Source organism: Salmo salar, chromosome 21 (genome assembly GCF_965601325.2).
Source record: "Salmo salar chromosome 21, fSalSal1, whole genome shotgun sequence".
Lineage (NCBI taxonomy): Eukaryota > Metazoa > Chordata > Actinopteri > Salmoniformes > Salmonidae > Salmo > Salmo salar.
The window spans coordinates 31,436,635-31,460,243 of record NC_138311.1 but is presented as its reverse complement, the minus strand read 5'-3'; the positions used below and the strand labels follow the sequence as shown (position 1 = coordinate 31,460,243).

Here is a 23,609-nt window from a genome sequence, read left to right as displayed (position 1 = left end):
GCACGACTACTCACTCCAGCATCCGGTCTTATGTTACTGTTATTCTTATTGTGTTACTTTTTATTATTACTTTTTGTTTTAGCCTACTTGGTAAATATTTCCTTCTTCTTGAACTGCACTGTTGTTTAAGGGCTTGTAAGTAAGCATTTCACAGTAAAGTCTACACTTGTTGTATTCGGCGCATTGATTTTTGATTTGAGCCTGCCACGCTAATTATCCGAACCTGCCACTTTAGTGTCTACTGTCTTAATAAAACACAATTTTCTACCACCAGTTTTGTTTTCTGAAGGCCCGCCTTTAAAGCTAGTTGATGCCTTTGCAGCTTGAATGTACAAGCCAGTCCATAGGGGACACGAGTGTATTACCGGCTGGGCACAAATCCTAGACAAATGTGCAGATCTAGCACCTACTATTGGCTGCCTTGGCTACATCTTCAAGCCCCCCCCCCCCCCCCCCCCCACATCTTTAGGATAAGGTTCCCCTCCTCCAAGCTTAACCTTAACATGGGGAAAATGCAAAACTGACTCACTCAAGATTAGCATCTAGGCGCAACTTCACCCTACTCCCATCTGCCAATTCAAAAGGGAATATAACGTTGTGAATTTATAAATTCGGAATTACACTTTAATGTGTACAACATCTGAAGACCTGTATCGCTATACTGAGAGCTTTTCCATTTCTAAAATGACGTATTTGGGTGTTTTTTGACCATTTGTTCATGTTTTTTCAGGGCCCCCATTCTACACAATGAGGATGAGGAAGTGATTTGCTGTTGGCCTAAGTTTATCAAGAACAAGTGAAATCACAAAAAAGGTGTCTGTTCCCTTCTATAACATAACATTTACATTTGGTTGTACATAAACCCCATTTAAAGTCATAAGTGCATACATTGTCATACTTTTTCATACTGGACCCCTGTGAGAATTGAACCCACAAATCTGGCGTTGCAAGTGCCATGCTCTACCAACTGAGCCTCATGGGACCTAATCTTAGTTCTGGACCATAAAAAAAAGGGGTTTCATTGAAACCACTTTACAGTCCAGGACTAGGCCTAATCAGTGTCTGGGAAACCAGCACTTAGAATCTATAATGTAATTTATAAACTAGGCTACTTATAAATAAACCCTTCATAATATATGATCATGTTAAGTAAAGGGATTCTCTGGTTCTTTTGTATACTTTTTAGCCAGTAGTTCTGAAAGTAGCACTCACGAGCCAAAAGTGGTCCCCAAAAATTGCCAACTACGTTTAATACTGTATATGCAGATTTGTGCAGCACGTCTTTTGCTCTCTCTCTCGCTCTGTTGTGGGTGCAAGATTTCATATGGTCAGCCCCTCACTCATATGGTGAGGGGCTGAAGTTAATTGATTGAAATCGAATTGCTAAGGGACTGGTCCATGTGGGGGAAAATTTTGGGGAAATGGTGCAGCGTAGCTTCCAGAAAAAGTTGCTTTCAAACTAGGGATTTCATGGCTACTTGAGGTACGAGAATAATTCTGCTCATAGATTATGCATGTATGAACTAAGCTACACATTGACACATCCATCCCAAAGCGGGAGGTTTCAAAAAATACATAGTAGTCGCCAACGTTCCGGAACATGTCTTCAATTTTAGTGTATTTGCTTGAACAGTGGTCAGTCATCAACCCTGGTACTGGTCATGCATGCTTCTAACCTACCAGTACCACACCTGATGCAAACCCTCAGGTGTATGTGTATTAGTACTAGGCTGGAACAAAATCCTGCACACTGGAGTATGGAGTTTTGAACAGCATGGCCCACTTAACTCACTTAGCTTGTGTTGGTATGCTCAAACTGCTTATATAGTAATGATTTGGACTGTTGTTGCATAAGGACATGTCCTCAGAAAATATGACATTTTTGATAATACATTTTGTCATTAATTTCAGGTCACTAGAATATTACCTAGAGTGGCCAACCTTGACTCAGTAGAGTGAAGGCAATACCTGTAAATACTGACCTCCTCAACCCAGGGTTTCCGGCCATGGAACGAGCCCCCGGGACAAGCTAATGGAGTGTTAAATCCGATAGCTAGTACCTCGTTGCAGGTAACAATAGTTAGAGCGTTTTGGCACAGCAAGGACGCTAATTACTACGACCCAGTTAAAACCCCCGTATACCGAATAATAAGCCTACAACAGGATCCACTTCTCACTCGGTGATGTACGAGCTGCCCGCCTTAATGACTGCCTGGTGGTGCCGAGGAACGGAATGCGCGCTCACCGCCGTCTGTGTCTGTGTTTTGTTAAGGCGATATCTCTTGAGATGTTGAGAGGTGTATGCCGAGGCGGGAGGCTAGATGGAAGTGGAGGAACTGAAAGCATCACAGCACTGCTTCATGTCCAGAAATAACATTTGTTAAAATGTTCTCCACACAGATACACAATGCCCGAGGTGTGATGTGTGTCAAGACATTGAGCTGGAAATAGTCACTGAACCTCAGCAGACCAATAGAGAGATGAACTATAACCTGTATGACGGATCTAGAGCAGACCAGACCTTTTAACATGACCTTCATAAATCGGACTTTAGCACATTTTGTAGCCATATTGTCTTGATAACCATTTCATTGAAAAACACAACTTATAGTGAGTCTCTTTTTGTGCTTATAGTAAGGAATATTGTAGAGCTATTTTCAGTCAACGTGGAAAAGCATGGAACCTGTGCATAGAACAGTCATCCTCATCCCTAAGGTTGATGTTAAAACGCAGTGACAGTTTTTGTATCTGTCGATTTTTACCTCAACATGTTAGTGTGTAAGCATGTTTTCATTAAGTATATTACAGCATGAGATTGTGGGCAGTTGATGGACTTGAATATATTACTGGTCTGAGAGAGCCATAATGGTGAATCTATTTTGGGTCAGGATGTGATGTAGACAGAACTGATATTAAATCAGTTGATAGGGGCAGAGAGACTAACCTGAGTGCAGACTTGCAGCAGCTTTGGGTAGACATGATTCCTTACAGCTCTGTGTAACATGGTGCTCCATCCATTCCTCTCTGTCCGCTCCTTAACTTGACTGTGGTCCCAGTGGCTGATATCAGTCATCTCAACCCAATGCTCCAGGAAGGAGGGAGTGACTTCTAATTCATCTCTGTGCTCCGCTCATTTCCATGTTCACTCACTGTGGTGTCAGCAAAAACCATTAGAACAGCTCCCCAGCCCCACATGGGAGGGAGAGGGGAACAGGGAAACATCATGGACTTTAGGTTGAGTATATTCATTAATTGCCCTATTTATTTTAAACTGTCAGAAAAGCCCACTAATTCTCACCAGTCCCCTCCATACAGGATAATTAGGTATGTCACAGTCCTGCTAGGCCCACGAATGCTTTGCACATTAACCATTTGTCCAAATTTCGTTTTTTGACATACCTAAGCTGAATTACAGAATAAGTCTGTCTCTGTAATATGTCCATCTTAATACCAAGGGAGCCTTACACGTTTCCCAATCCCATGTTTTACACTGTGGAGACCCAGAGATTGGACAGAAGGCCTGACACTTTTAATTAAAATGTACCAAGTATCTTGTATCGCACTTTTGGGTCGAGCTCAAGTCAACAGATGCTGCCTGTGCAGGAGGAAATTATTAGAAAGAGAGAGGGATGGAGAGAGAGAGACAGCTGACAGTGGTTGGCCCTGGCCTGAGTGTTACCATAATTATAGATTGAATAATTTATGAAGTGTGTGAAGGTTATTTTTGCTGTGTTTTGACTTATGTGCTTATGGTATTATTAGTTCCACTTTCGTTTTCCCTACAGTCTGTGGAGTAAAATTAAACAACTCCATCATTAAGTCATTGAGGGAGGAAATATTTTTATAGAGAAATTCTAAACCCTCATTATTTAATGCAAAGGCCTATTAATGTTACCAAATGCTATTGGAAAGGACTTAATTTGTCCAATGTCTTGATTTGGACACGTTGTGCCCAACAAAGCTGTAGCCGTATAAGGTTAGCTAGGCCTGGGCTGTATCGGGTTAGCTAGGCCTGGGCTGTAGCTGTACCAGGTAAACTAGGCCTGGACTGTAACAGGTTAGCTAGGCCTGGGCTGTATCAAGTTAGCTAGGCCTGGGCTGTATTAGGTTAGCTAGGCATAGGCTGTAGCTGTATAAGGTTAGCTAGGCCTGGGCTGTATCAGGTTAGCTAGGCCTGGGCTGTATCAGGTTAGCTAGGCCTGGGCTGTATCATGTTAGCTAGACCTGGGCTGTAGCTGTATAAGGTTAGCTAGGCCTGGGCCATAGTTGTAGCAGGTTAGCTAGGCCTGGGCTGTAGCTGTAGTGGGTTAGCTAGGCCTGGGCCGTAGCGGTATTGGGTTTGTTAGACCAGGGCTCTAGTTCTGGCAGTATTGGGTAGGCATTCGGTTAGGACTGAGCTCAGACTGTATCTATAGCTTTGTATCGCGGTAGTCTTGGGTCTAGGCTTTAGCCGTAAATATATATTGGGGTAGTCCTGGGCCTAGGCATTAGCAGTAGCTGTCTGTATATTCGGGCAGTCCTGGGCCCGGGCTTTAGCAGTAGCTGTCGATATACAGTTGAAGTCGGAAGTTTACATACACCATAGCCAAAAACATTTAAACTCAGTTCACAATTTCTGACATTTAATCCTAGTAAAAGATTCCCTGTCTTAGGTCAGTTAGGATCACCACTTTATTTTAAGAATGTGAAATGTCAGAATAATAGAAGAGAGAATGACTTATTTCAGCTTTTATTTCTTTCATCACATTCCTAGTGGGTCAGAAGTTTACATACACTGAATTAGTATTTGGTAGCATTGCCTTTAAATTGTTTAACCTCTATGGGCTAGGTGGGACGCTTGCGTCCCACCTACTCAACAGCCAGTGTAATCCCGTGGCGCGATATTCAAATACCTCAAAAATGCAAAAACTTCAATTTTTCAAACATATGACTATTTTACACAATTTTAAAGAAAAGACTCTCGTTAATCTAACCACACTGTCCGATTTCAAAAAGGCTTTACAATGAAAGCAAAACATTAGATTACGTCAGCAGAGTACCCAGCCAGAAATAATCAGAAACCCATTTTTCAAGCTAGCATATAATGTCACATAAACCCAAACCACAGCTAAATGCAGCACTAACCTTTGATGATCTTCATCAGATGACAACCCTAGGACATTATGTTATACAATACATGCATATTTTGTTCAATCAAGTTCATATTTAAATCAAAAACCAGCTTTTTACATTAGCATGTGACTAGCATGTGACTAGCATTCCCACCGAACACTGCCGGTGAATTTACTAAATTACTCACGATAAACGTTCACAAAAAAACATAACAATTATTTTAAGAATTATAGATACAGAACTCCTCTATGCACTCGATATGTCCGATTTTAAAATAGCTTTTCGGTGAAAGCACATTTTGCAATATTCTCAGTAGATAGCCCGGCATCACAGGGCTAGCTATTTAGACACCCAGCAAGTTTAGTACTCACCAAAGTCAGATTTACTATAAGAAAAATGTTATTACCTTTGCTGTTCTTCGTCAGAATGCACTCCCAGGACTTCTACTTCAATAACAAATGTTGGTTTGGTCAGAAATAATCCATTGTTATATCCAAATAACGGCGTTTTGTTCGTGCGTTCAAGACACTATCCAAAAGGGTAAATAAGGGTGACGAGCATGGCGCATTTCGTGACAAAAAAAATCTAAATATTCCATTACTGTACTTCGAAGCATGTCAGGAATCTGCGTTTAGGTAAAAAGAGGAAAGAAAATAAAGCACGGGGTCGACTCGTGCACGCGCCTAAGCCCATTGTACTCTGATCGGCCACTTGCCAAACGCGATAATGTGTTTCAGCCAGAGGCTGCCTCGATATCATTCAGCTTTTTCCCGGGCTCTGAGAGCCTATGGGAGCCGTAGGAAGTGTCACGTTACAGCAAAGATCCTCAGTCTTCAATAAAAAGAGCCAAGATGAACAACAACTTGTCAGACAGGCCACTTCCTGTTCAGAATCTTCTCAGGTTTTTGCCTGCCATATGAGTTCTGTTATTCTCACAGACAACATTCAAACAGTTTTAGAAACTTCAGGATGTTTTCTATCCAAATTATATGCATATTCTAGTTACTGGGCAGGAGTAGTAACCAGATTAAATCGGGTACGTTTTTTATCCGGCCGTGTCAATACTGCCCCCTAGCCCTAACAGGTTAACTTGGGTCAAACGTTTCAGGTAGCTTCCCACAATAAGTTGGGTGAATATTGAGTCAGGTTAGTAGGCCTCCTTGCTTGCACATGCTTTTTCAGTTCTGTCCACACATTTTCTATAGGATTGAGGTCAGGGCTTTGAGATGGCCACTCCAATACCTTGACTTTGTTGTCCTTAAGCCATTTTGCCACAACTTTGGAAGTATGCTTGGGATCATTGTCCATTTGGAAGACCCATTTGTGACCAAGCTTTAACTTCCTGACTGATGTCTTGAGATGTTGCTTCAATATATCCACATAATTTTCCTCCTCATGATGCCATCTATTTTGTGAAGTGCACCAGTCTCTCCTGCAGCAAAGCACCCCCACAACATGATGCTGCCACCCCCGTGCTTTCCAGTTGGGATGGAGTTCTTCGGCTTGCAAGCCTCCCCCTTTTTCCTCCAAACATAAGGATGGTCATTATGGCCAAACAGTTCTATTTTTGTTTCATCAGACCAGAGGACATTTCTCCAAAAAGTACGATATTTGTCCTCATGTGCAGTTGAAAACCATAGTCTGGCTTTTTTATGGCGGTTTTTGAGCAGTGGCTTCTTCCTTGCTGAGCAGCCTTTCAGGTTATGTCGATATTGGACTCGTTTTACTGTGGATATAGATACTTTTGTACCATCTTCACAAGGTCCTTTGCTGTTGTTCTGGGATTGATTTGCACTTTTCGGACCAAAGTACGTTCATCTCTAGGAGACAGAACGCATCTCCTTCCTGAGCGTTATGACGGCTGTGTGGTCCCCATAGTCTTTATACTTGCGTACTATTGTTTGTACAGATGAACGTGGTACCTTCAGCCATTTGTAAATTGTTTTCAAGGATGAACCAGACTTGTGGAGGTTTACAATTTTTTTTCTGAGGTATTGACTTATTTCTTTGGATTTTCCCATGATGTCAAGCAAAGAGGCACTGAGTTTGAAGCTAGGCCTTGAAATACATCCACAGGTACACCTCCAATTGACTCAAATGATGTCAATTAGCCTATCAGAAGCTTCTAAAGCCATGACATCATTTTCTGGAATTTTCCAAGCTGTTTAAAGGGACAGTCAACTTAGTGTATGTAAACTTCTGACCCACTTGAATTGTGACACAGTGAATTATAAGTGAAATAATCTGTCTGTAAACAATTGTTGGAAAAATTACTTGTGTCATGCACAAAGTAATGTCCTAACCGAGTTGCCAAAACTATATTTTGTTAACAAGAAATTTGTGGAATGGTTGAAAATTTGTTTTAATGACTCCAACCTACGTGTGTGTAAACTTCCGACTTAAACTGTATAATGGGGTAGTCCTGGGCCTGGGCTTTAGCCGTAGCTGTAGATATATATTGGGGTAGTCCTGGGCCTAGGCTTTAGCAGTAGCTGTAGATGAATATTGGGGTAGTCCTGGGCCTAGGCTTTAGCAGTAGATGTATTTGGGGTTGTCCTGGGCCTGGGCTTTTGCATTATAGCTCTGTATTGGGTTAGCTAGGCCCGGGCTGGGCTGCCTCCTGGTTATTTTTGGAGTGCTGTCAGTCTGTCTGCAGGGAGTACTGTTTTTGAAGGGCCTCCAGTCTCATTAATCAGCCAGGGGACCCCACGGCGTGAGTGGGCCCTGTTCCCTGGCTCGCCACACTGCCACGTTCTGTTCCTACCCCTCCCCCCCCCCCCCCCCGCTCTCCGCACAGTGTGAAGCACAGAGGAACCTCATCAATCTCACCTGTCTCACACGTCAACCACAGATTTAATCAAACGCTCCGTTTGGGCCCCCCGCTCCTGCATCCATACCAGTCACACCAACTTTTCAGAGAAAAATAAACTCTCTCTCTCTCTCGCTCACCCTGACCTACTCACTCTTTCTTTCCCTCTAGCTTCTCCATTGCTCCCTTTCATTTTGCCCCTGTGTTTTCTCTGTGGTCATTCACACTTTGTTTCAAGCTGGGGTGTGATCTGAAACAGGCTACACACACACACACACACACACACACACACACACACACACACACACACACACACTGCTCTATCACCCTCTAAAAGGGAGGATGTACATTAAACACCATTTCCTGCTCAATAGCTCACTGAAGTGGGGCTCTGTTGATCGCCTGCCTTAACAGGTCCCGATGCGCGATAGAGAGAAAGAGGGATGGAGGGGGGAGATGAGGAAGGCAGTAGTGATAGCTGCAGAAGCGGCTAGAACAAGGCCTGTTTTAGGGGTTGGTTCAGCATGGTGTCTGTGTTTTAATGGGGTGTGCGGGTTTGAGGGGGAACACTGGACCCTGTGTGTGTGTGTGTGTGTGTATCAGTTGGAGAGAGAGAGAGAGTGAGAGAGAGAGAGACCCAGGCAGACGGACACAAGAACCAGAGAGGGCCTAATCCCCTCTGCTTAGGCCCAGCTCAGTGCTCCCCATGCTGGGTCTGATCTGGATAGCTTCCCTGGGCTCACGAGAGGCTGATGGTACCCTGCAAGGGTGGCCGGTGCCCCCGGTGGCGACTCTGAGAAGTGTTGAAATTGGCATACTGGAGTGGTGGCCCCTGCAGCGGCCGGTCTTCTGGAAGCCCTGTGAGGGGGATGTCAGTGAGCCACTCTGATATGATGTATGAGGAGAAAATCCCTGAGAAGAGAAACTGCCTCTTGCCCAATCCAATGACCAATTAGGTGATGTATGGTGTTGGCTGGCTGGACAGCAGTGATAAGGGAATTATATGCTTAAAGGTAATGACTAAACAAATTCCACCCTGAAACGTAATTATGACATGATGTAACAGATATAATGAATAATTAGACAAATGTAACTATTAGTAATCATTCGATTCTGTAACATGTATAATGAATTAGAATGGTAAGCTTCAGTGTGACTAAGGAGAGACCGGGTACCATTGAACTATGCATGACCTGACCTGGCTAGAACTCTGAGAAACTTATGATAGGACAGGGAGTCCTTTCAAGGTTCCTCTAATCTCGGGGGAATGGAACTGCCAGCTTGGTAGTGATAAAGAGTGGATACAACTCACCTACTGTTCGTGTGTATGTATGTGCGTAGGATATCTACTGTTCGTGTGTATGTATGTATGTGCGTAAGTAGAGAGTGAACTATAAAATGGATGTCTTTGTATTATGGACTTCAGAGCGCTCTCGTGAATAAACTGTACGAACCTTTTGCATAAGCTGAGTCTTTGCCTAATTATTATTAAACCCAGGGTCTTACAAACCTCGGGGATTGGTCAAAGCTTATTGATTGTTAGTTATTATCATTGGGATTGAAAATTCTCCTGACAAGCAGCCAGTCAACTCAAATGACATTGGAAGTCTAGATCTTGCAATGTAGGCCTACACAACATACTTGGAAAACTGTTAAGAAAGCAGACTTATATTTTTGTGGTAACTTGAGAGCTGTCACGCCCTGACCTGAGAGAGATGGTTTATTTCTCTATTTTGTTAGGTCAGGGTGTGGGGTGGGCATTCTATGTGTTGTATTTCTTTGTGTTGGGCCAAGTATGGTTCCTAATCAGAGGCAGCTGTCTATCGTTGTCTCTGATTAGGAATCATACTTAGGCAGCCTTTTCCCACCTGTGTTTTGTGGGTAGTTGTTTTCTGTTTTGTGTTTACCTGACAGAACTGTGTGCTTTCGTTTCCATTGTTGATTATTTTCTTTTAAGTGTTCTGAGTAAAAATAAATATCAAGATGAACACTTACCACGCTGCACCTTGGTCCACTCATTGCGACGGTCGTTACAAGAGCACAATATCCATCATTCAGTAGCTAGGTTTCCAACCAACTGGCGACCCGAATTTCATGTGATTATTCTAAAATCTGCATTAAAACAATATGTACATTTTCCCACCAGTGATGTGTTTCCATCAAATTGACTTGTTGCGGATAAAAGGCTGTGCATGATGACGTAGTGCACATAAAAAATACCTTTTGTGGTTAAATTCCCATGTACCCAATAAAAAATACAAGTTAAATGGGTTTCTATCGCATTTTTAACTCACAAAATAAATTGCGTTATATAGCAAGTGTGCCCATTCTGATATAGGCATGTGCACTCTAGCCAACAGTTTACAGATACAATGCGGGTATTGTCTACAGGATGAGATTATTATTGTCACAGAGTTCGTTGGGTTGTACAGACCAAAACGCAGCCGGGATGTGAATGCTCATCTTCATTTAATAGAATAAAGAGAACACAGAGAAAAAAACAAGAAAACGAATAAAGACTAGTGACAGTTTTACAGGCAGAATAAACGCAGTGCAAATACAACTACCCACAACCTACCAAACAAACACACACCTACTTATAGGACTCCCAATCAGAGGCAACTAGAAACACCTGCCTCCAATTGAGAGTCCAGCACCCATAACTACACATAGAAAAACAAACCTAGAACCTATACCAAAACTAACACACCCCACTACACCACACACAAAACCCCACAATACAAAACAAATATACCTCTGCCACGTCCTGACCAAATATAATACAAATAATACCTAAATATTGGTCAGGACGTGATATCACCCCCCCCCCCCCCCTAAAGGTGCATACACCGAATGCACCAACATAAAGAAAATCCAATACAAAAATAAACCCCCTAAACTAAAGGGAGGGAAGGGAGGGTGGGTGGCTGCCGTCAACGACGGCACTGTGCTACACCCCCCCCTCCCCAACCCACCTATATTGGAGGTGGCTCCGGTTCTGGCCTACTGCCCTACAGACCGTAGATAGACTTGCTTGGCTTTGGACAGTAGGCAGACTCCTTCGGTTCCAGGTCGTAGGCCGACTCCTTCGGTCCCGGGCTGTAGGCAGACTCATTACATTCACAGTTAATTAATTCTATTTTGGGATCGTAGCCAGACTCACCCGGTTCTGGGTCACAGGCAGATTCCCTCAGTTCCGGGTCACAGGTAAACCCCTTCTGTTCCGGGTCGCAGGCAGACCCCTTCGGTTCCGGGTCGCAGGCAGACCCCTTCGGTTCCGGGTCACAGGCAGACTCCGGACAGGCGGGCCACTCTGGCAGCTCCGGACAGGCGGGCCACTCTGGCGGGCCACTCTGGCAGATCCGGCGCGGCGGGCCACAGATCCGGCGCGGCAGGCCGCTCCGGGCAGACGGGCCACTCTGGCAGCTCCGGGCAGACGGGCGGCTCTAGCGGCTCCTGACTAGCGGGTGGCTCTGGCGGCTCCTGACTGGCGGGCGGCTCTGGCGGCTCCTGACTGGCGGGCGGCTCTGGCGGCTCCTGACTGGCGGGCGGCTCTGGCGGCTCCTGACTGGCGGGCGGCTCTGACGGCTCCTGACTGGCGGGCGGCTCTGGCGGCTCCTGACTGGCGGGCGGCTCTGGCGGCTCCTGACTGGCGGGCGGCTCTGGCGACTCCTGACTGGCGGGCGGCTCTGGCGACTCCTGACTGGCGGGCGGCTCTGGCGACTCCTGACTGGCGGGCGGCTCTGGCGACTCCTGACTGGCGGGCGGCTCTGGCGACTCCTGACTGGCGGGCGGCTCTGGCGACTCCTGACTGGCGGGCGGCTCTGGCGACTCCTGACTGGCGGGCGGCTCTGGCGACTCCTGACTGGCGGGCGGCTCTTGCGACTCCGGACTGGCGGGCGGCTGTGGCGACTCCTGACTGGCGGGCGGCTCTGGCAGCACCTGACTGGCGGGCGGCTCTGGCGGCACCAGACTGGCGAGGCTGGGCTGACGCACTAGAAGCCTGATGCGTGGGGCTGGTACTGGACGTGCCAGCCTGGAGACACGCACCTTAGGGCTAGTGCAGGGAGCGGGAACAGGCTGAACAGGACTAGGCTGACTACTGGGAAGCTTGGTCTGGGTTGCTGGTACTGGTCGTGCCAGACTGGAGGTACTCACTTCCGGAATAGCACGAGAGGCAGGAACCGGAAAGACTGGGCCATGGAGGCGCGCAGGTGGCCGTGATCGCACCGCCTGCACAACCCGTCCTGGCTGGATGGAACTAGTAGCCCTGCACGAGCGGGGTGCTGGTACAGGGCGGACTGGGCTGTGCGTGCGTATGGGTAGCTGGCTTATGGCTCTTCCTTGGCCTAGCCAAACTACCCGTGTGCCCCCCCCAAAAAAATTATTGGGGGTGCCTCTCCGGCTTCCTCGCCAGCGCGTACATAGCCTCATACCGCCGCCTCTCAGCCTTCGCCTCCTCGATCTCTTCCCGTGGGCGACGGTATTCCCCAGCCTGATGCCAAGGTCCAGCCCCGTCCAGAATCTCCTCCCAAGTCCATTCTTCGCCATAGTCCATGTAATACGTGACCTGCTCCTTCTTCCGCTGCTTGGTCCTGGTATGGTGGGTAGTTCTGTCACAGAGTTCGTTGGGTTGTACAGACCAAAACGCAGCCGGGATGTGAATGCTCATCTTCATTTAATAGAATAAAGAGAACACAGAGAAAAAAACAAGAAAACGAATAAAGACTAGTGACAGTTTTACAGGCAGAATAAACGCAGTGCAAATACAACTACCCACAACCTACCAAACAAACACACACCTACTTATAGGACTCCCAATCAGAGGCAACTAGAAACACCTGCCTCCAATTGAGAGTCCAGCACCCAAAACTACACATAGAAAAACAAACCTAGAACCTATACAAAAACTAACACACCCCACTACACCACACACAAAACCCCACAATACAAAACAAATATACCTCTGCCACGTCCTGACCAAATATAATACAAATAATACCTAAATATTGGTCAGGACGTGACAATTATGGACAAAAGAGCAAGATTATTTTAATTTGTCAAACTGCAGCCAACCGTCGATGATCATGTCACCAAAATAAGACCCAAAATATTTATTGGAAAGAAGGAGCATCATCACCGTGCACTTTAACCACCCTGTGAATTCATCATAACTTATTTAATCTGTAGTCTAATAAACTGCTATCCAGACGAGCCGTGGGTGGAGGCGAGTCATCGCGTGACTCCAAGTTTACGTCGATATGATGGTTATATCAATATTTGCACATGAAAGCGTTACCACCGACATTTCTCGCATAATTAATTTTACAGACACAAAAAGATCCCACCTTGTCTAGCGTAATATGTTTAGTCAATATTTGGTAAGTTTACCAACACATTTTTGGTTTCCATCAGGCCTGTCATTACTTTCTTTTTATCTGAGATGTACTTTACTCGCATAAAAAGTTGGATGGAAATCTGGTTAGTGAGACATTTTTTCACTCTCTGTCCTGGCAGATCCTCCCATTGTATAGCAATGTATTTGACATCTTTACACATTCTAGTGGAAAGATGTCACAGGACTTTACTTTGCACTGAGTTAAAGATTTCTGGCATTCCTCTTCATCCATATGCTATGATCCACATGTGTTTCAAAGATCTGGGAGAGTGCGGAAAGAGAAGAGACTTGTGCTCCTTCATGGAATTTTGGCCTGAGGTCTTCTCATAATAAAGAAAAAACTGTTGTTTTCTCAACTAACTGAATCAGTTTCAAAATGTCCAATCAACGATTGTTTGTTTTTAAGCCGCGCTGTAGAAGAGCGTCTGCTAAATGACCATTATTTTTTAAATGTATGCTTAATAGAAGCCTTGCATTACATTCCTGTGTAATGTCATTAGTGCTGTTTTCATGACAGATGTGACTGCCTTTCCCACCTGTGATGAGTTCTGTCATTCCTGCTTCACTCAGGTTGATCAGACACACACACACACTCCTGCATACCCTCCTACACGTAAGGACACATAAATATACACACACACATATGAACACACATTATATGAACACACATTCCCGGAAAGTGTCTGCAAGTGTGAAAACACGGCCTGAAAGTGTACGTAACCCTTCTAGCTGTTGGCGTTAATGTCACACTCGCACACAGTGTGTAATGTATTCACCGTATGCTAGATGTGGATGAAGAAACCTTTCGTCACCTAGGCTACACTGTGGTAGGACCGCGACGCACCTGTCAGAGTAAAATATGAGGAGAGAACACCCAAAGTTACCGCTGCTGCTACGTGTCATCAACAGGGCCACATTTGGTGGGAGAGATGGAGTAAGGGAAAATGGAGAGACACAAATGAGTAAGGAGAGAGTGCAGGAAGAGCGAGTGGGGGAGTGAGAAACAGTTGGACAGGTTGAGGGGGTTTGGTTATGAATGGAAGAGATTCTGCATCGTCTTTTAATCTTTTCTTTTCAGTTAATCGCAACGGCGAACCCTCAAATAATGTTTACCTTAAACTTACACCAATACTGTTGTGCTGTCAACATTTATCAGATTTTCCAAATTCTCTGTCTCTTTCCTCATAACTGTAGTGGCACAAGTTAAAAATAAGTTTATTTTCTCTGACCAAATGCAACGCAGATCAGATGTGTCAGGCAGGCGCTGTGACGTGTGATAGCCTGATTACCCAGTGGCTAGTTAAGAGTTAGCACTGACTCAGTTAGCCTGTTATTGTCTCAAATGACACCATTACCATGTCTGCATGGCTAAAAGCCTCCCCCGGGGCAAGGGGGGAACATGCGTTTGGCGTGTCAACACGAGGTGAGAACACACATGAGCCAGATTCAGGCCGTCCGCACCCAAATCACTCCTGACACCTCTGAAGGGGCCCTCAGCATCAATGGCTCTCTGCTACAATTACCCCCTCAGTAATAATGACATAAGCACCCAGTTCCTTCCTGCCATCGCCTTTTACTGACCTGAAATCTGATACCAGACGGTAGTTATCTGATCCTTTAGGCCCAAAAGAACGAGACAGACAGGACTGTTCTCAGAACAGTGGTTATCTGATCCCAGAGGCCGTGGAAGGCTGTTGGTTCCTCAGATAAACTGATTGTGATTCAGAGTACTATTGCTGTTTGCCAGATTTACAAGAGCGAGAGTATCCTCTGAGTGTTTTGTAATTAGTTATGATAACCTAAAAAAGAAAATACTGTACAATTTCCTGCACAAACTTTGAGATTAAGTTTCTAAAGATTTGTAAAGATAAAGAATTTCAAAGATGGCAGCACAAGTTACACAGCAGGGATTTCAAAATGATTTTCTTGGTTGCAAGCAGGGCTCTAAATGAACACTTTTCATATGTAGCACTGGTGCTCCCAACTTAAAAGTTACAAACACAACATAAAATGTAGGAGCACCAGAAAATATGTTTTTTGAATTGATTGAGATATAGCCTATATTGGGCCTAGCCTATATGAATTATAGCTATTTCTGAAGCACATGTTGTGCACTAGAAACCTAAACCCTAATATTTAACAGTGTAAAGACATTTGTTTATTATAAAAAGCTAAAATAGTGATACAAAAACCTGTATTACAAAGTTATTTGTTGAAATATTAGGTTTCTACATTGTGTAAAAGCACTACCTACTGAGATGCATTACATTGGAAATCGTACACGGTTTCTTTAAGAGTATCAAGTTTGTGAGTGAAGACATGCAAGAGATCGTCCCACCTTCAAGACAACTCGGAAACTCGCATATGTCCGACTTGGAAACTTGTAGAAAGATGAGGTACGAGTTTCCCACTTGGAAAGTATCAGAATCAACCAATAGAAAGCTCTATGCAAAAACAAGTATGTACAGTTTACCTCTGAGTTTCTGAGTTGCCTTGTACGTGGCACCACTGGCGTAGCACACACTCCTGCAACCCCTTCAAGATGGGGGGCCCATGAGTTTTGGGAGCCCTGATCCCAAGAAAAAAATATAATAATCACAATGGTATTATTTTTTTTAAATTGGGGTTGGGGTCCCCCCAGAGGTTGGGCCCCCCAGATAGCATATGAACACGTCATAAGCCATGAAAATATATTTTGAATAACAGGGAATTAGCTTTAAAACAGCTCAGGGATTCATGAAAGTTGGGACAATCTGTAACGGCTGTCTTCGTGAAGAGAGGACCAAGGCGCAGCGGGTTGCGTGCTCATCATTATATTTATTGAATGTGAACACCAAAAAAACAATAAACAACAACAGGAAACAGTTTTGCAGGCTACACCAACACAATGCAAAAAAAAACAACTACCCACAATTAACAAACAAAACACATCCCTATATATAGGACTCTCAATCAAAGGCAACTACAAACACCTGCCTTCAATTGAGAGTCCAACACCCAATTACCTAACACAGAAAATACTAAACTAGAAAGAACATAGAAATACAAAAACATAGAACATAACCCAAAACCCGGAAATAATAAATCAAACACCCTTCTAAACAAACCACCACCCCGAACCACATAAAACAAATACCCTCTGCCACGTACTGACCAAACTACAATCACAAATAACCCTTATACTGGTCAGGACGTGACACAATCCTTGTCCGGCAAGGAAACTTTTATTTTTAATTCGATTTTGATGCATTATTTGAGTTAACAATTTATATTTTGGGGAATTTAAAGGAAAAGATTTGGAGAAAATATTTGTTTTGGGAATTTTCTAAATGTTTTAAATATGATGAATTTAATAGGCTCTATGCCTGGACATGCCCTTGTCCGGAGCAAATGATCTACATTTCAAACTCTCCAAAAAATGACAATAATGGATATTATAAGAAAAATTATATTATGTAGTTTCTTGCAATAGCCCTCTGTGACTTTAAATAATATTTATCTCAAAACTGTGATTCCTAAAAGATGTCAGATTTTTATAAAATCCTAAATTAATCAGGAATGAGCAGGGTCAGCTATACCATAAGGACCCCTTATTCATGTCCTCATTACATGTAGTGCAACAAGACCACTCATGGTCTGTAAAGTTCTCTACTTTTTATCAAACAATATTGGAATCACCTTGGTCACAACCATACGTATAACTCCATCTGCCTGATAGAATTTGAATTTTGGTTCCAATATGTTAGGCCTACATTTCTTTAGGTTTTAGTCAAAGGGCATAGGGATGTAACATTTAAACAACCATTTTTATATCGGTTTTCCGTTAAAATTCCATGTGAATTCACAATTCTGCTGCCAGCAATGGTTTGGGTCTCACGATGTGTCCCTTTTCAGATGGTTAAGCACTGCACCTGTACTGCCATTACTGTACCCCAAATCGACCTCGCAATGTTTGCATTTCCTTCTCCTTTAACTTCTCAAAAGTATTACCATACAGGATGTTGGTGCTGTCGCTTGCATTTTTCCAAAGTTACTGACGATGACTTGGTGATTGAGAGTCGACTGCAAAATAATTGATTCCTCGACTCCTCGACTTGCATGTCCACTGCCATTTCTGAGTGTCAACAGAGATCTGTATATGATGACGAGATGCTCATGTCTCCGCCCTAACAATGGGAGTCGTCCTAAAGGAGGGAAGGCAGGTGACAAGCTTAGGTCCGAAACAAGTCCATAGAAATACATTGGGCTTATTTTGGCGAGAGTGAAACCTCTCGCTTCACCTCTTCTTCTCTGGAGTCAGGATTAAATTCAAATCAAATCAAAGTTTATTTGTCACGTGCGCCGAATACAACAGGTGTAGATCTTACAGTGAAATGCTTACTGACAGGCTCTAACCAATAGTGCAAAAAAGGTATTAGGTGAACAATAGGTAAGTAAAGAAATAAAAACAACAGTAAAAAGACAGTGAAAAAGGTGGTGGGTGGTGGGACACAATGCAGATAGCCCGGTTAGCCAATGTGCGGGAGCACTGGATGGTCGGGTCAATTGAGGTAGTATGTATATGTACATTCCGCTAATAATCGCCTCCTAAGATTCAGTGTTTTTGAAACGGAGGAGACTGATTTAGTTGCCGTACTTCCGAGAACACAAACACTCGCATCTTTCATAGTGAGCTAGCAAGGGACAGAGAGAGAGCGGAGGGGCACAGAAAGGGCAGGTTCAGCCACCAGGCAGAGGGAGTCAAAACTGTGCACTAGGCCTATCTATCGGCAATCAAAAGCTCTATCTTACAATGGAATGTTGTATATTGCAATTTATTGGCTTGCAATGTCTCGCAATTTCTGTAAAGCAGGGCCTGTCATCAATGAATAGGCTAGGATATTCTACACGCAACAGACTGAAGTCTGAACATGCTCGCGTCATTAGCGATGCGCAAGGGCAGGCGAGCAAGCGTGAGGGAGAGAGAAGAGGGGCAGACAGAAAGAATGTCTTGGTAATCTGTATCGCAACGTCTTGTTTTGTATGCCTAGCAAAGTAGCCTAAAGTTAGCCTTTTTCTCTTGGTTTAATTTAATTACACAACTTTCCCCTGGCCTTTATAGCCTCCTGTCTAAGTAGGCTGTAACACGGAGAATAATGTTTTGTGATAACAAAATTTTAAATCACAGTGCAGTTAAAAAAAACAACAACAATTGAAATCGGTTAGGGATTTTTCTTAACGTTAAAGGATCCCAATTTTAAAAAGCACCTATTCCTCAACTCCCACCAAGGCTTTAAAATAAGGTCTTCATGTAATTTTTTCTGATAGCTGTGGTTTATGATGCTCTTGAGTATAGACTCTCACTCACACACACCCCACACACTTGATTTCTGCTCTGACTATATACCTAAACCTACATTTTTTTTCAACTCTTATTGGTTTATTTTCCATTCTGCCCTGCTTTCATTGGCCATTTGTAGTTGTTGCTCTGGCTTCATTGGCTGTCTGGAGAGTGTTCTATATTTTTATTGGACATATGGGGGTTACGTTCTCCCATTGACTGTTACAGAGGTGCTAGGTATGGATTTTATTAAGCATCTCCATAACAGCAATACAACCATGACCACTGCCTCCCAATCTGCCAGTTGGCAGCATACAGTACAAACACCTCTGCAGATGACTTCACGTTTTCTTTCTCTCCTTAATTTCGTATTTTCTTTCTCTTGATGTTGTCTTGAAGTCTGTTACTTTTATTACTCTTGTTCAAATCAAGGCAAACTTTATTTGTCACATGCACCGAATAAAATAAGTGTAGACCTTACCGTGAAATGCTTACTTACAAGCCCTGACCAACTGTGCAGTTCAAGAAGAGTTAAGAAAATAAATACCAAATAAACTAAAGTAAAAATAAAATTAAAATAAAAAGTAACACAATAACATAACAATAACGAGACTATGTATAGGGGGTACCGGTACCGAGTCAGTGTGTGGGGCTACAGGTTAGTTGAGGTAATTTGTACATGTAGGGAGTGAAGTGACTATGCATAGATAATAAACAGTGAGTAGCAGCAGTATACACAACAAATGGAAGGGGGGGTCAATGTAATTGTCCGGTGGCCATTTCATTAATTGTTCAGCAGTCTTATGGCTTGGAGGTAGAAGCTGTTAAGGAGCCTTTTGGACCTAGACTTGGCACTCCGGTAACGCTTGCTGTGCGGTAGCAGAGAAAACAGTCTATGACTTGGGTGACTGGAGTCTCTGACAATTTTATGGGCTTTCCTCTGACACCACCTATTATATAGGTCCTGGAGTGCAGGAAGCTTGGCCCCAGTGATGTACTGGGCCGTACGCACTACCCTCTGTAGCGCCTTACGGTCAGATGCTGAGCAGTTGCCATACCAGGCGGTGATGCAACTGGTCAGGATGCTCTCGATGGTGCAGCTGTATAACTTTTGAGGATCTGGGGACCCATGCCAAATCTTTTCAGTCTCCTGAGGGGGAAAAGGTTTTGTCGTGACCTCTTCATGACTTTCTTGGTGTGTTTGGACCATGATAGTTCATTGGTGATGTGGACACCAAGGAACTTGAAACTCTCGATCCGCTCCACTACATCCCCGTTGATGTTAATGGGGGCCTGTTCAGCCTGCCTTTTCCTGTGGTCCACGATCAGCTCCTTTGTCTTGCTCACATTGAGGGAAAGGTTGTTGCCCTGGTACCACACTGCCAGTTCTCTGACCTCCTCCCTATAGGCTGTCTCATCGTTGTCGGTGATCAGGCCTACCACTGTTGTGTCGTCAGCAAACTTAATGATGGTGTTGGAGTCGTGCTTGGCCACGCAGTCGTGGGTGAACAGGGAGTACAGGAGGGGACTAAGTACACACCCCTGAGGGGCCCCGATGTTGAGGATCAGTGTGGCAGACGTGTTGTTGCCTACCCTTACCACCTGGGGGCGGCCCATCAGGAAGTTGCTTCTCCCTCTCAAGTTCCATCTCTTTTCAAACTCTTCTCTTTCCTCCGCTTCTCAACAGGAGCCTCCAAGAGGGTGTGTGTTCTCTGGGATCCAGCCCACGTCTGTGCCCCACCTAGGGAATTACCTTGGGGCTCTGGAGAGCTGGGTGTCCCTACAGAGCCAGTACCCCTCAGTGCTCTACAGCATAGTGGACCTGTACTCCATCACCCAGTCCCAGGACCCCGCCCTTCTGCGGGTCAACATACTGGTCATGGTTGCCAGACTGCTGGCCTGTGGCATCGACCCAGAGACATCTATCCTCTTCCAGCAGTCACAGGTTAGTCAGACACACATCCAGGCAGGTACACACTCATGCATACACACACACACACACACACACACACACACACACATAATCACTGCTCTATTAAAAGAGTTTGAGCATTTTCTAATGTGGTGTTGCAAACAGTTGGAAAAGCTGAGAGTGTGTTTGTGACTTGGCGGTCTGAGCAGGCTGCTTTGGATCTGTTTCCCAGCATGTCATCAAGAAAGTCAGCTGAAGTGGCGGCCATATTGGAATGTTTATTTTATCATGGCAAGCTCTGAATGGTTACCTAATGCAGGCAGTTTAAAACGCTTCTTTTATCACTCCAATCCTTATCTTCACTGTGTGCTCTGTAAATTCACAGGGATTATGAAAACACATACCACCATTTACTTCAGAGGAAGCCACATGAAGGGGATACATTTTCTTTGGTAAACTCCTGAGTTAGGAAAGGAAGTGTAATCCGAATAGACATTTTCTTCTCCCTGGACACTTAAAATGTGTGTTTGTATGTGTGTGTCAGAATATCTCTGCAAGTGACATATGTGTTTTGATAGTGTGGTCCATCTGTGATATTTCTCTCACACACGCGCCGAGGCCTATTTTTATTCCCATTCATGCCACATATATTGGCAGCAAAGGGGATCTCCTATTGAACAAACTAACCAGAGTCTGTTCCACATGTACGAATACCACTACCGCCCAAAGAAAACACTTGACTTCATTGAAAAAATGGTAACCAGTTGAAATACTAAGGCAGAGATTGTCGAGTGTAGGTCTTTCAGAGCATGCAGTTGCATGGTTTGTTAACTATCTGTCTGATAGAACTCAGTGCACTCAATTTGATGGGCTTAGGTCTGTTAAATTGTCTGTCTTAAATGGTGTGCCCCAAGGCTCTGTACTTGGTCCTCTCTTATTCACTATTTATATAAATAATTTAGACAAAAATGTCCAAAATGCACAACTTCATTTTTATGCTGATGATACTGTTATTTACTGTTGTGCTTCATCTCTTACAAAAGCTTTCCAGAACTTGCAAACTGCTTTTAATACTGTTCAACATACCTTGTCTCAATTGAAGCTTATCCTCAATACTGACAAAACTAAACTTCTGGTGTTTTCTAAAGCAAGAAATAGACCCCTGAACCTTTCACCTATTACTACCTTTCAGGGCAAGGAGATTGAGGTTGTAACCTCATATAAATATCTTGGAATTTTGATTGATGATGGCCTCTCTTTTAAAATGCATATTCAACAACTTACAAAAAAATTGAAGCTGAAATTAGGATTTTATTTTAGGAATAAGGCTTGTTTTTCTTTTGAAGCCAGAAGGAGGCTAGTATCAGCTACATTTATGCCTTTACTAGACTATGGGGATATTTTATATATAAATGCTTCCGCTCAGTGTTTGAGATCAATTGACACCCTTTACCATGGCACTTTGAGATTTATTTTAAATTGCAAAACCCTTACGCACCACTGCACTTTGTATACCAGGGTTGGCTGGCCTTCTCTAGTCACTCGTAGGCTCAGTCACTGGTATACTTTTATTTACAAAGCCATTTTGGGTTTACTACCTTTTTATTTGGGCATTTTTATTGTTCAGAAATGTGGTGGGTACTCTCTTCGTTCGAGGGACTTTATCTTGCTAACTGTTCCAAATGTCCGAACTGAATTTGGTAAAAGGGCTTTTATGTACTCTGCGCCATCGTCTTGGAATGCCTTACAAAATACTTTTAAACTGGAAGAACTTGTCCCGATTGGTATTTTTAAATCACTGATGAATGATCTTGAGACTGATTCCCTGACCTGTCAATGTTTTTAATTTGCTGTTTTTGATTTTGTTATATTCTTTGTTAATTTTATGGTTTTTACTAGATTACTTGTAGTTTTTCATGTTGTTTGTCTAATTTTTGTAATGACTTGGCGCTGCCTATCTTGGCCAGGACGCTCTTGAAAAAGAGATTTTAAATCTCAATGAGCCTTTCCTGGTTAAATAAAGGTTTAAAAAAAAAAAAAAAAATGAACAAAAATAATAAAAAAAAAAAATCAATAGTGTCTTAATTGAAGGGCCTTCAGCTTGAAAAGATTGTGTGAGTGTGTGTGCGTGGGCATATGTGTGTCCGAGAGAAAGACCATAGTAAAGTTACACCAGTGGAAGCTCCTCAGAGGAGGAAGGGGAAAACCATCCTACTCAGTGAACTTCATAAAATATAAAAATAGTGAAACGTCTGTTATCCTTTTTAGATAAAACTAGACTAAATATATTCACGTCACCAAATAATTAATTAAAACACAATGTTTTGCAATGAAGGTCTACAGTAGCCTCAACAGCACCCTGTAGGGTAGCACAGTGTGCACAGAGTGCTACCCTACAGGACAGCTATTTTCCGTCCTCTGGGTGCATTGACTTCAATACAAAACCTAGGAGGCTCATGGTTCTCACCCACTTCCATAGACTTACACAGTAATTATGACGACTTCCAGAGGACACCCTCCGACCCATCAGAGCTCTTGCAGCATGAACTGACATGTTGTTCATCCAATCAAAGGATCAGAGCATCAATATAGTACTGAATTCATAAGCTGCAGCTAGCTAGCACTGCAGTGCATAACATTTGGTGAGTAGTTGACCAAATGTTATGCTATAGATAGATAGATAGATAGATAGATAGATAGATAGATAGATAGATAGATAGATAGATAGATAGATAGATAGATAGATAGATAGATAGATAGATAGATAGATAGATAGATAGATAGATAGATAGATAGATAGATAGATAGATAGATAGATAGATAGATAGATGACCCACCGCCAAACTGGTCATGCTGGAGGATGTTGCAGGCAGCAGAACGTTCTCCACGGCGTCTCCAGACTCTGTCACATCTGTCATGTGCTCAGTGTGAACCTGCTTTCATCTGTGAAGGGCACAGGGCGCCAGTGGCAAATTTGCCAATCTTGGTGTTCTCTGGCAAATGCCAAACGTCCTGCACGGTGTTGGGCTGTAAGCACAACCCCCACCTGTGGACGTCG

General features: G+C 43.6%; 1 protein-coding gene across 1 annotated transcript in view; it reads left to right on the top strand.

Moving 5' to 3' along the window:
* Positions 1-23,609, top strand: part of LOC106582036 (tryptophan--tRNA ligase, mitochondrial) — a 74,179-nt gene that overhangs the window by 41,715 nt on the left and 8,855 nt on the right. Inside the window, exon 2 of the mRNA XM_082967295.1 lies at positions 20,282-20,584. Within this exon, the coding sequence (XP_082823421.1) occupies positions 20,282-20,584 (303 nt within the window). The remainder of the gene's footprint in view (positions 1-20,281; positions 20,585-23,609) is intronic.